The sequence below is a fragment of the Triticum urartu genome, chromosome 7, assembly GCF_003073215.2.
Source record: "Triticum urartu cultivar G1812 chromosome 7, Tu2.1, whole genome shotgun sequence".
Taxonomy (NCBI): domain Eukaryota; kingdom Viridiplantae; phylum Streptophyta; class Magnoliopsida; order Poales; family Poaceae; genus Triticum; species Triticum urartu.
In genome coordinates, this window is record NC_053028.1 from 126,784,145 (window position 1) to 126,796,609 (window position 12,465).

A 12,465-nucleotide genomic window follows, 5' to 3' on the forward strand; every position below is an offset into this window, starting at 1 on the left:
CGTCTCGCCCGGCCGCTGGCCCGTGGGTCCCGCCATCGCTGGGCTTGCGCGTCATTGGACTGTATGCCTTTTTATTTCGTCTGTTTTGACTCGCCGCCCATCGTACGCGCGCTGTTTGAGTGGCTGGTTGGTTTGCTTTGGCTGATCTACCCGCGTGCGGCGTGCAACCTTTTGTGTAGCTGCTTAGCTGCGGCCTGTCGCCATGTCCGTCCTTTGCTTCATGGGCGCGGCTGGTTAAGGTTCTTCCTGTTCTTCTCCTTGTGTTTTTCCTTTCCGCTCCTTCGTGCGGTTTGATTATTCCATCTGCCTTCGTTTTTGTCCGTGCGTGTGCAGTTTCCATCGTTTCGTCGTTGGCTCCTTCGTGGAAGCTCCGGTCATTCTCTCCTATACCGCCTCCTTTGCTTTGTTTCACCGTGGGTGTGTGTCTGTGAGGTGTTTGATGAAATGTGAATGTGCGCCTGCTGCTCGATGAAATGTCTGTGTAATGGCGTCTGTTTTGGTATGTTTACTTTGCGTTGGTTCCACCCACTGTATGAATATCTATGAGGACTTTTGTGTTCCAGACTACGGTTAGTTTGCATATACGTTAGTCTGCAAGCTATACGTTTTTACAAGGTCTATATGGATTTGGCGTTCATGACTATAATCATGACTGTATGATGGCCTATAGGAGATCTGCCCGTTCATCAATGGTGTTATAGCAGTCTCTGCTGTTCGGCACCATTACATCTACACCATCTGTGAAAGGTGAACCGATGATACGCTTGTTACTTGCAGCCATCAGTCAAAGTTCTCAATCTTGATCGGAGTTATATCATCTGCCACCTCAAATTTCCCGACCGTTCGAGCAAAAAACACCATCTGCTGCTCCAAGGTGAACTTGATGTTTTCGGCCTGCTCGGGGTGAAAAAGGTGAGGATGAAAACCTTGAAAGTCAACAGGGTTAACAGGGTTAAAGGTACAATGCAATTGGTATTGGTACGGTATCTAACCTTGCGGAACCCATGCTGCTCCCCTTCGTATTCAACCAAAGCAACAGGCAGACCACTTTCTTTCAAGGCCTTGTATATTTTACGCGCCTGGTCTGGTGGCACGACCTGCAAAACATCGAGTGTGAAATATTTCACAATTGTCACTCTCAGCCTCACAGTTCCACGAGCTAGATGCGAGTTATGATTTTGCACAAGAACGGAGTGAACAATTGGCCTGATTGCAGCAATGATTCATCTAATCATCTTAATGGAGTTCTATGGAGACGCTATACAACTACTTCTCGCCTAAAAAATTTTGCCTCCAAATTTTGCCATTCAGTACTTGGAAAATGGAATTTCAGGGTTACACCTAATACATTGCTTCTGGCCCTTCCAGAGTCAGGTCCAAAGCTTGCCAGTTTGTTTAAGATATATATATATAGAATGTGAACGTGGGATTTGTTATTTATTGGAAGTACTTTATATTTCCATCATATATCTCCAAAACACTATAAAAATACAGAAACATGGCTATTAGTTTTACAGGAGGAACTATATCATGACTATCCTAAGAATGGAATGGCTAATCCACTACAGAAGAAATAGAATCTCAGCTGGATATCGATTTTAACTCAGAGCTGCAACACACCGCTAAATATAGTCAGCTCTCGCCTCATATAACTTGATATGATATAGAAACATGCATATACATATACATGGTTCTACTGACTAGGGTACTCATGAATTCATGATAATATATGTGGTTGATGATCAGGACCTACCTTATCATCCAACCCTTGAAACAGAATAACTGGGCATGTAAATTTATTGACAAAGTTGATTGGTGATCTTTCATAGTAAGCTCCTTCACTTCCTGAAAGGATATCGTGCAGGAAATAAATATTAAAGCATACCAAGGATGGATTGAACATCCTTTTCCAGAACAAAGAATGCTGAGATACTTTCTTACCAACAAGATTGTCCATATAACGGGACTCAAATTTGTGTGTCTCTGCCCTCAGCAAAGTTATATCACCAATCTGCTCATCATTTGAGCAAAAGAATTAGTTATTACGTGTATACAAATGAAGAGCAATATAACAAAGAGACTAAATTAGACCAACCAAAATGGCATTAATCAACTTTATTTTAAAATCAGCCTAATGTAAATGAATGAACAAGTCTAAAGCATGCCATATTGGTTTGGGACCTTTTATTTCCCAAAATAAGCCCCCTTTACGAGAGCTTGGGCATATGCATAAATGTCAAATGCTCCACTTCCCCCAGCAGCACCTTTGGACCAGCTTGTGCTTAGAACTTTCAAAGAAGAAGAAGAATAGCAAAATGAACAGCACCATTATGAGTGGCATGATGACTAAGATTTGGCATAAGCCCCTAGAAGGTACACCTTGGGCTTGTACTCAAAGCTAGCACCTAGGTTGTGAGGGTAAATCTATATGGCACAATAGGCCGTGTTTGGAACTCAGAAATTTCACAAGAAAGAGTTCAATTCCCACAGGCATCAGGAAATTTTCTGAGGTCCAAACAGGGCCTATAAGGGTGTGCGCAGGCCACAGGGGCACAAAATATTCTTGAATATTCATGCCTTGAGCCAGACACAGGGATAAGGCCAGTCAGGCAACCTGCAGCCGGAGAAGAACTAAGGCCCTGTTCGGAACGTAGGTATGCAGAACAAAGGAATAGAAAAATGTGTAGGAATAGGATCAAGGCCAAAGTGAAAACCTACGGGCATGAAATCACTGGAAAAAGTTCAACTACTGGCATTCAAACCAAGGAAGCCAGCGTAGGATAGAATAAACTAACGGCTGGATTAAAAAATTAAGGGCAACCGGCCGTGCATGCCTCTTGGTGAATCATTGTCACATGTAAACACAGACCACATGCACCACCACATTTTTTTGCTTTGTGTTGTTGCATGGTTCACCTAAACCAGGTCCACCCCGCCTGTATGATCAAACGCATCAAATCCTGCAGTCACAGGGCCGACCTTTTTGCCTCAGGCCTATGCGGAAAATGAGGTCCGAGCGCATGTTTCAGTTCCCGTGAAAAATGGAGGATAGGAAACGTTTCATGAGGAATCGATTCCGCTGTTCCTCTGTACCGAACGTCCCCGAAGGAAAGATATCCATAGGAAAAGAAACCAATTCCTGTGAACTTCCTTTGTACCGAAGACAGCCTAAAGAGAGACCTCTTTACTCTCTTCAGAATGAGCGAGGTGCTTGTGCACCACTCTCTGGTCCAGGCTTGACTTCTTTGTAGAGTCCTGTCTGGCTCCCTCTAGTCCTCTTTCCTTGTGTGCATTCCCCCTCTAGTATAGCTCCATGCAATTATGTTCCCTTTCAATAAAGTTTGACAGGGCTTCCCCTACAGTTCTCCACTAAAAATAAGTGGTTGAACCTTTCTGTCTGCTTGTAATATCTTAAATGCTTTATTATAGCTTTCATTCAGACTAAGGAAAATTCAAATTTGCTTTCTGCTGCTCTTTGAGATCAGTAATAGGTTTTTCTTCTTAGCTTAGGGTTTAGCACCTTCTGTGGTATATTCTGCTGTACAACACTTTGTTTCCATCTTATAATGAAATGAAGAAGGGATGTTATCTCATATCCAAAAAAGAGGATGAATGATAGAATGTAGCCAAATGGAAACAGTGAAACATAAATGCAATTCATGGATGAGCAATATAAAAGTCATAGTAGCGGTCTAAGACAACTATTTTGAGACTGCAAGTTTACACAAGGAAAACAAATATAGAAGCTGCACCACCCATTGAGTATCTGTTGAATGTTTGCTTGTAGCAAGACAATAAAATAGATTCTGAAAAGATAGAACTTACACCATACAAAGATGCTCCAGCCTTGAATGTATCTCTGAATGCGAGTGAAGCTAAAGTAGTGTATCCGCCTGCTGATCTCCCAGTTATACAAAGGCGCTGTTCATCTACTTTCCCATTCTCCACCTTACAATAAAGTAGGGTGGCTTGTAAATTGCCATAAATGCTACTGTAATATTAGAATCACTGATTGTAAAACGTACCAGGAATCTTGCACAGCTGCAACAATCATCAACATCAACAATACCCCATTTCTTTAATAATCTCTCTCGATACTCTCTCCCATAACCTTCGGTTTATGTTTCAATATAGTTTAGCGAGTAGACTAATATAATTAATGCTTTAAATGAATCCAGAGCCTTAGTTACACGACGGAACAAAGAGTTTTCATCATTTACACAAGGCGTAATCTGAATATTAGTAGAGGTAAGGACAAACCGGTGCTTCCTCCGTAGTTAACATCAAGAAATGCCCACCCTCGACTTGTCCAATACTGGACACTAAGGTCTAAAACTCCACGTGTTTCAGCTGTAGGTCCTCCTGCAAATTGTGGTAAGTGTCAAAACTCCATGGTTTTGTTATCATCATGGGAAACAGAGTAGTATCCCGTAAGTCACTTAACAAACCAACATCTTTCAACGTAATTAACGAAAGCACAAACAAAATTGCACTGAACTTGAGTATGCATAATTATTTCAAGGCATCACAAGGGTTCATTAATTCCTTTACCATGTGTTTTGACAAGCAATGGAGGCTTTTCATCTGGTAAACCTTCAAACATGGGATTCAACGGTGGGTAGAAGTAGGCATAAGCCTTCTGCTCAGGGCTGGATGTCGGGAACTCGATAAATTCTGGGGTGCTGAAAAAAGATCTATACTGCATAACATCTGGTGAGGAGGACCAGACTATTGAGAAACTAATTACTTTTGTTTTGTTCCCATCCAGAGTAACCTGGAAAGAAACAACATATGTGCTGCATCAGTTGATGCACTAATACATCATCAATTCATAACCAAAAGTGTGGATGTCACTAAAACCTTTGCAATTGACGTGGGGATGCTTCCAGATGCACCTTCAATATAGAAGTAATCATTTCCAGTAACCTGCCAGACCATAATTAGATCATTACAACCAGCGGCACGAAATACCATATTATACACGCAACAAAATTTTAAATAGAGCGTATGCAGATTCTGATGCTTACAACATTGGACAAATCGGAGAAAGGGATGTCGAGCAACGAAACAGAACCTGAATCACAATCTAGAACACCAATATATGATTTTCCGAGCTGCCTGCATGACATCAGTATTTAAATATGTTTCATCAACAAAATATGACAATGAAACAAGCAACTTTACAGAATTATTATCACAACCTGTAAGTGAAAACGATGTGATTGCTTTTTCCTAGAAAATCGTAAGAGTTGATGCCAAAAACCCACAATGGTCTTGTGAACTCAGCATCTAATGCGTACATCGGAACAACCTCATTGGTGTGTTCAACCTGATACAAAGAAGTGCAGAGATATTTTATGCAAGCAAAGATAAGATGATGACAAAGAATGTAGTATTTAATCACCATGTCGTAAGTCATAAGCTTTCAAGTTATTACTCTCCACGACAGAAAATAGCAACAGTGTCATCAAAATGTATGAATATTAAAGATCTCAAGTCCTGAGAGAAAAAACAAATTACCCATTTATAAATGTTCCAGAATCCGCTCCCTCTGTCAGTTACGAAAAACAGTTCTCCTGCAAGGTTTTTTTAGATAATGAGTTCTCCTGCAAGCTTGCATGTACTAAAATAATTTTGTTCTAGAAGTTGCAAGCAATGATCAAATTATGGTAGTCAGTAGTCAGCTTATTATTGTGGTAGCAGATATATTGATACTAAAGTTGTGTAGGATAGGAAATCAAACAGTTCAATCAGTAGGCAGCATGAACTGTGAACAAAGTGTCGTATTTCCATATTGAGATAACCTTTTTTATCTATGGAGAAAATTTTCATATTATGGGCACAAACTATGATAGTCCATTTAGTTGAAGCAGCTCCAAGAAATGTTGAATCAAGAAATTGTCAGACCAACAGAAACTAGTGACTATATGACTTTGGGCACAAACTATGATAGTCCATTTAGCACAAACTATGACGTGAATCTCAACATTATATAACTTCCAGTTCCATCATCAAACAGAAGAGTGTATTGAAGCCATAAAGATGCACACCTAAAGAGTACAGAAAGATATGTAAATGCTTGTCAACTTCACATATTAAATGCAATAAAAATGTGTTTGACTTTGTTCGGGAACAGAACTTCAGAAATAAAACAAAAGAGCAAAATATTACACTAACACGGAATGTCTTTATCACTCAAGTAAGCACAGTAACATATATCTAAGGAAATAACAAGGAATACAGGCAAATGACACCTTTTGGTGACCATTTAGGCTCAGCAGGGGATTCCACCAACATCGGATTGCTTCCAGCAACACAGACCCGTTCGGTCAAGTCTCTGCACACAAATAAAGCAACAGGTAGAAATGTAATTGGCGGCAGCTAAGGCTGTAGTTGATGTAATCTCGTTTCTTTTGGGGTGCTTGTTCTAAGCTGGGAGGTTCTCTGTTTTCTCTTCCTGCTGGTCCGGGATATGATACGAGCCATGTGCGGCCCTCTATGCTTTCATATGTACCCAGGTGTTCCCTGGTTTATTGTTCTGTTAAACGTGTTTGGGCTTTAATACAAAAGCTCAGCCAAGGGCCTTTTATCTGAAAAGCTAGTTTTTATTGGTGGATCTCTCTCAGCTAGTAGCCATGACATCCTGATCCATTGCCGCTGGGGGAAGCAGGGCCTTGTCAGCCCCACATGAAAAAAAGGGGGCGGGAGGTGCCTGGTTTTCCTGGTAACTAACTATTGGAATGTGTTTCGTAACTACATTGTGGTAACAGACGAGTTTTTTGGAGATGTAATACATAAAGTGTCCCTAAAGGTGGGCATAAAGGTGCAATCGAACTCCTTCAGTACCATGGTAGATATGCAGAATGTATCTACTGACAAAGTGCCTGCCTATCCATATTTAGGTGTGGATTAACTAAGTTATTTTTAGTTATAACATATCATGCAAGGAAAGACAGGATGTTCCAGTTCAAAAGATAATGCCATTTACCCGCTTTCAGAGAAGTAGCCAACCCAGAGTTCTGATTTATCCCATGGCATGTTTGGGTGACCCCACTCAATCCATGCCATCCTCTTTTTAGTTGGATCAATTCGAGGAGAAGCATAGAAGTCATTCCCACTGATCAGCACCTTCGGTTCTTCAATAAAGAAAATATGTGAGGTACTGTTAAGCACAACATCAAACCAGAGTAAACATCACAATAAACCAACAGACATAGATCACTTGGTAGAAATAGAATTTTCTAGTCTTACCATGGACATCACCATTGCTTAAGTTTATAGACACAATTGTTGTAGCGGGATTCAAGCTACTCGTTCGCCGGTCTATCAAGAAATTTGAGCATGTCAGAGTTCAGTAGTTCATCATGTAACAAGATACTACCTCCATTCCAAAATGTAAGACGTTATGGTAGGCTAAACTAGCCTACCAAAACGTCTTATATTTTAGAACAGAGGTAGTATACTGCATGTAAGGCTGTAAACAAATCATATGCAAAATACCTTCCATCACAGTAATATAACGGCTGAAGTGTGGGTCAAAGACACCATCAGCATAACTGACATCAGGTGCACCATAATCGGGTGTAAGAGGCACAGGCAGACTACCAGCTGAAAAGGGAAAATAATCATGTGAAATGGTTTAAAATAAAGCGACGTCATAGTTTAGTTTGCTGAAGATAAAATGTTAAATGGTTCTAAAGAGTTGATATGATATAGTGCCAATCCTTACAACCCTCCCTAAGCCATCTTGCATACTCATCCTTGTATAGTTTTTTATAGTTCACAAAACATATATTGTCGAGGCATCCCCTACAGTTCTCAGTCAAACAAGACTCCCTACTTTTCCTGTCAGACACATTGTAAACATTCATTTGTTGCCAATGATAAGTATTCAGCCTAAAATGTAAGTTGTTCTCGTGCAATCATGATTAGGGCAGAGCGCTTTAGCTAGCCCACATATTGATTAGGATGTTGGATGATCTCAGAGATAAGTTTATTAGGCACTCAAATCCGGGCTTAAGTACTACTCCCTCTGTATCAAAATATAAAACGTTTTTTGACACTGAGTAGTATATTGCATCGGCTATGTTGGCATCACTCTTTCTGACCCTGTTCTTCTCACATTTTTAGGCATAATGTACTCATATTACCCATTTGAATGAACACAATATACAACCTATGCAGTAATCTATGAAGGGATATGTAATGGAATGTAAGACCATAGTGTTTGACACATTAATAAAATTAAGTAATCAAAGTAACACCACATAATTCCAACTTAACTACACTCCATTATTGACATGGCGCGTGTGGATTAGAGTCATATTGAACTAACTCCATTCTAAATGCTTACTATCCCACTTACTTCCGATTGGTTGTTTGTACAGGCGTTGATCCTTGTAGTTTGAGAAAACAACAACATTATCTTGGACAGCAAATGCACCGCCTCCATATTCTTGAGCCAGAGTGCGTGCTGCAAATTCCTGAGGTATGATATCCGCAGGCTTGTCATCCTCCTTTACAATAACCATGCGCCTGAATACAAAATTAGTTAAATATGGTGCAAAAATATTCATTTTTTCATAGTCAAAAATATATATTCAATTTTGTGTCTCCACACAAACTAATTGAAGCCTACCAAGATAGAATATGGTACACCAATAATCAGCATTAACATAAAGTAATTGACATAAGCTGAGGAGTTTGATATGTAGAGACCCATAGTGTCATTGATTGTGAATGAGGAAGGACGTGTTATGTTATATTCAGTTGTACGATACCAATATAATTTAATCTCGATTATCTCCAAATAATACTTTTCTTCGCATTCAGCTATATCCACTTGAGGTGGTGGAACTACTGAGCCCTCCGGTACGGTGGTGCCCAATGCAGTTGCCATTTACACAATGTTTAGCAGTTCAAAGCTACGAGGCACTACAAATCTGGAAGCGCGGAAGCAGTGGTTACTCACCCTTTCTCCTCGGGGCGGCCCTCGATCCATAGCAGGCGGCCGTCTCCGGCGAGGGCGATGTCCCCGAGGCGCTTGGAGGCGCCGGAGACGACGTCCGCGGTGATGGGCGACCTCCAGGACCCGAACGGCGCCGCCGTGGGCCTCTCCCCTCCCGCGGCGTCTGCCGGCGCGGGAGAGGCGGCGGCGGAGGAGGAGGACATGCGGGGTGGCGAGGCGAGGGGGCGGCGGAGGCGGAGGCGGGGGAAGGCACGGAGGAGGAGCGCCGGGGCGGAGGTGGAGCAGGCTGCCGGTAAGATGGAGGCGAGAAGTGTCGCCATTACCGGGGGCGTGGACTGTGATTTTATACAGGTTTAGGTGGGGTTTTGCGGCTATAGTGCGAGAGCAACCACCTCTTCCCGAATGTGAAATTAAATCAAGAAGAGTATAACTACATTTTTCTTAAAGAAATTGTATATACGTAGAAGTTTAACTGGCTTTTTGAAAAAAAATACCAAAGATAAACTTTTTTTACAAAACTTCTAATCTATTCATCATTTGTCATATGCTAGTACAAAGAACTATGGAGAGTTGGGTGGCAAGCTCCGCTAGGGTTCCGCCTACGTCGCCACCGGCTCCCCCGTCGCGGGTAGCCGCCGCCGCGGCCGGCGCTAGCCCTCGCTCTTGCCCCCCTCCTCCCGTACCCCCGCATCGCCTCCCCGAGCGAGGCGACCGGGGGGCCCTTCCCCATTCCCCTCCAGTGCCCCCCTCGCTCCTCCCTCCTCCCGTCGCCGCCAGCGCGCGTCGCCGGGCCTTGCCCGCGTGGTGTCGACGGCAGGGGGTCTGCCTGTCCCCGCGCGCGGCCCCCCTGCTCAGGCGATGGTGGCTGTCGGCTATGCTCCTCGGCTGGTGATGGTGCGGCTTGGCGGCGGGGTCTACGGGTCCTGGGCGATCCTGATGCGGTGATGCGGCCGTTGGCCGCAGGGCGCGTGGTGGTGCGGCTGGCAGCCAGCCTCCGCTTCGCCTAGATCTGGGCCCCATCTGGGTTGGGGCGGGTGAAAGGACATGCGGTGCCCCCATGTGTGGTTTTGATAATTGATGACATTCTCTATGGACTAATGGTTGCATTGAGTTATATTTGAAGGATTTTTCCATAGGCATTTCTTGAAGTACATGTGTTGGTTTCAAGGAGTTTATGAGTTGGCCAAGATGGTATTAAGGAATTATCCAAAGATTGGTCATAGAGTTGGAAAGAGTCAAGGTTAATCAAGACTAAGTACATAGAGTGATTCAAGTTGATCATCACACAAAGCGTAGAAGATACACCGAGTGGGATCAAGTGATCTCATGGTATGGTAAGTATTGTCCATTGTGCTTTGTGTACTAACCCATGGTCTATGTGAGAATTCTATGTGGGGTTAGGTACGTGTTCATGGGCTTGCGTCAAGAGGAAGATATCACTCAACCAATGGAGAGGATGACATCAAGTGGTGATCGTCATCAAGAATTCTGTGCGCAAGTTCAAGTGGAGCATCACGAAGAGATCAAGTGCTTGATGCTTGCTGTCCATGGTGGTGTCAATGGACTTGTGAAGATGTGCCAAAGAGTGGCTCACCCATAGTGGAGTATGGGGGAGCAATCATCTAGTCTTCATCGACCCAACGCAATCAAGAAAGTGTAGGGGAACGTAGTAATTTCAAAAAAATTCCTACGCACACGCAAGATCATGGTGATGCATAGCAACGAGAGGGGAGAGTGTCGTCCACGTACCCTCGTAGAACGTTAAGCGGAAGAGTTATAACAACGCGGTTGATGTAGTCGTACGTCTTCACGATCGACCGATGTCGGTGTCAAAACCGGCGGATCTCGGGTAGGGGGTACCGAACTGTGCGTCTAAGGTCGATGGTAACAGGGGACACGATGTTTACCCAGGTTCGGGCCCTCTCTATGGAGGTAATACCCTACGTCTTGCTTGATTGATATTGATGAATATGAGTATTACAAGAGTTGATCTACCTCGAGATCGTAATGGCTAAACCCTAGAGGTCTAGCTTGTATGACTATGATAATGAATATCTCCCCTCCGGACTAAGTCCTCCGGTTTATATAGACACCGGGAGGATCTAGGGTTACACAAGGTCGGTTACAAAGAAAGGAATCTACATATTCGGTCGCTAAGCTTGCCTTCCACGCCAAGGAGAGTCCCATCCAGACACGGGTGCAGTCTTCAGTCTTCGTATATTCACAGCCCATTAATCCGGCCCATGGCTAACAGGCCGAACGCTTGAGGACCCCTTAGTCCAGGACTCCCTCAACCGATCCTCAGCACCGAACGTAGGGCACCTCCGCGTTCAGCACACGTTCAGCTCGGTGATGTCCCGCGAACTCACGATCTAGTAGAGCTCGAGGGAGAGTTTCGTCAGCACGACGGCGTGGTGACGATGTTGATGAAGCTACCGATGCAGGGCTTCACCTAAGCACTACTACGATATAACCAAGGTGGATTATGGTGGAGGGAGGCATCGCACACGGCTAAGAGATCAACAGATCAATTGTTGTGTCTTTGGGGTGTCCCCCTACCCCCGTATATAAAGGAGGGAGGAGGAGAGGGCTGGCCAAGGGAGAGGCGCGCCCAAGGGGGGCAATCCTACTCCAAGTAGGTTTGTCCCCCCACTTTCCTATTCCAAGAAGGAGAAGGGGGAAGGAGGAGGTGGAGAGAAGGAAGGAGAGGGGGGCCACCGCCCCTTCCCCTTGTCCAATTCAGATTGGGGCAAGGGGGGCCGCGCGCCACCTCCTGGCTGCCCTCTCTCTCTTCTCCACTAAGGCCCATAAGGCCCAATAGCTTCCCGGGGGGTTCCGGTAACCCCCGGCACTCCGGTATATGTCCGAAACCTTCCGGAACCCTTCCGGTGTCCGAACATAGTCATCCAATATATCGATCTTTACGTCTCGACCATTTAGAGACTCCTCGTCATGTCCGTGATCATATTCGGGACTCCGAACTACCTTCGGTACATCAAAACACAAAAACTCATAATACCGATCGTCACAAAACTTTAAGCGTGCGGACCCTACGGGTTCGAGAACTATGCAGACATGACCGAGACACGTCTCCAGTCAATAACCAATAGCGGAACCTGGATGCTCATATTGGTTCCTACATATTCTACGAACATCTTTATCGGTCAAACCGCATAACAATATACGTTGTTCCCTTTGTCATCGGTATGTTACTTGCCCGAGATTCGATCGTCGGTATCTCAATACCTAGCTCAATCTCATTACCGACAAGTCTCTTTACTCGTTCCATAATGCACTATCCCGCAACTAACTCATTAGTTGCATTGCTTGCAAGGCTTGTAGTGATGTGCATTACCGAGAGGGCCCAGAGATACCTCTCCAACAATTGGAGTGACAAATCCTAATCTCGATCTATGCCAACTCAACAAGTACCATCGGAGACACCTGTAGAGCACCTTTATAATCACCCAGTTACGTTGTGACGTTTGGTAGCACAC

At 43.9% G+C, this 12,465-nt stretch overlaps 1 protein-coding gene across 1 annotated transcript; it reads right to left on the minus strand.

Moving 5' to 3' along the window:
* Positions 1 to 555: 555 nt before the first annotated feature.
* LOC125520209 (dipeptidyl peptidase family member 6-like) lies at positions 556 to 9,321 on the minus strand. Its single transcript, XM_048685056.1, has 18 exons — positions 8,972 to 9,321; positions 8,366 to 8,535; positions 7,501 to 7,608; positions 7,252 to 7,323; positions 6,989 to 7,136; positions 6,255 to 6,337; positions 5,521 to 5,576; positions 5,202 to 5,329; positions 5,028 to 5,118; positions 4,861 to 4,926; positions 4,552 to 4,774; positions 4,261 to 4,362; positions 4,026 to 4,111; positions 3,826 to 3,948; positions 1,942 to 2,011; positions 1,754 to 1,845; positions 993 to 1,097; positions 556 to 894 (listed from the first exon to the last, which is right to left on the minus strand). The coding sequence occupies exons 1-18, from the start codon at positions 9,286 to 9,288 to the stop codon at positions 781 to 783; spliced, it is 2,154 nt and encodes a 717-aa protein (XP_048541013.1). The 5' UTR covers positions 9,289 to 9,321; the 3' UTR covers positions 556 to 780.
* Positions 9,322 to 12,465: the final 3,144 nt, after the last annotated feature.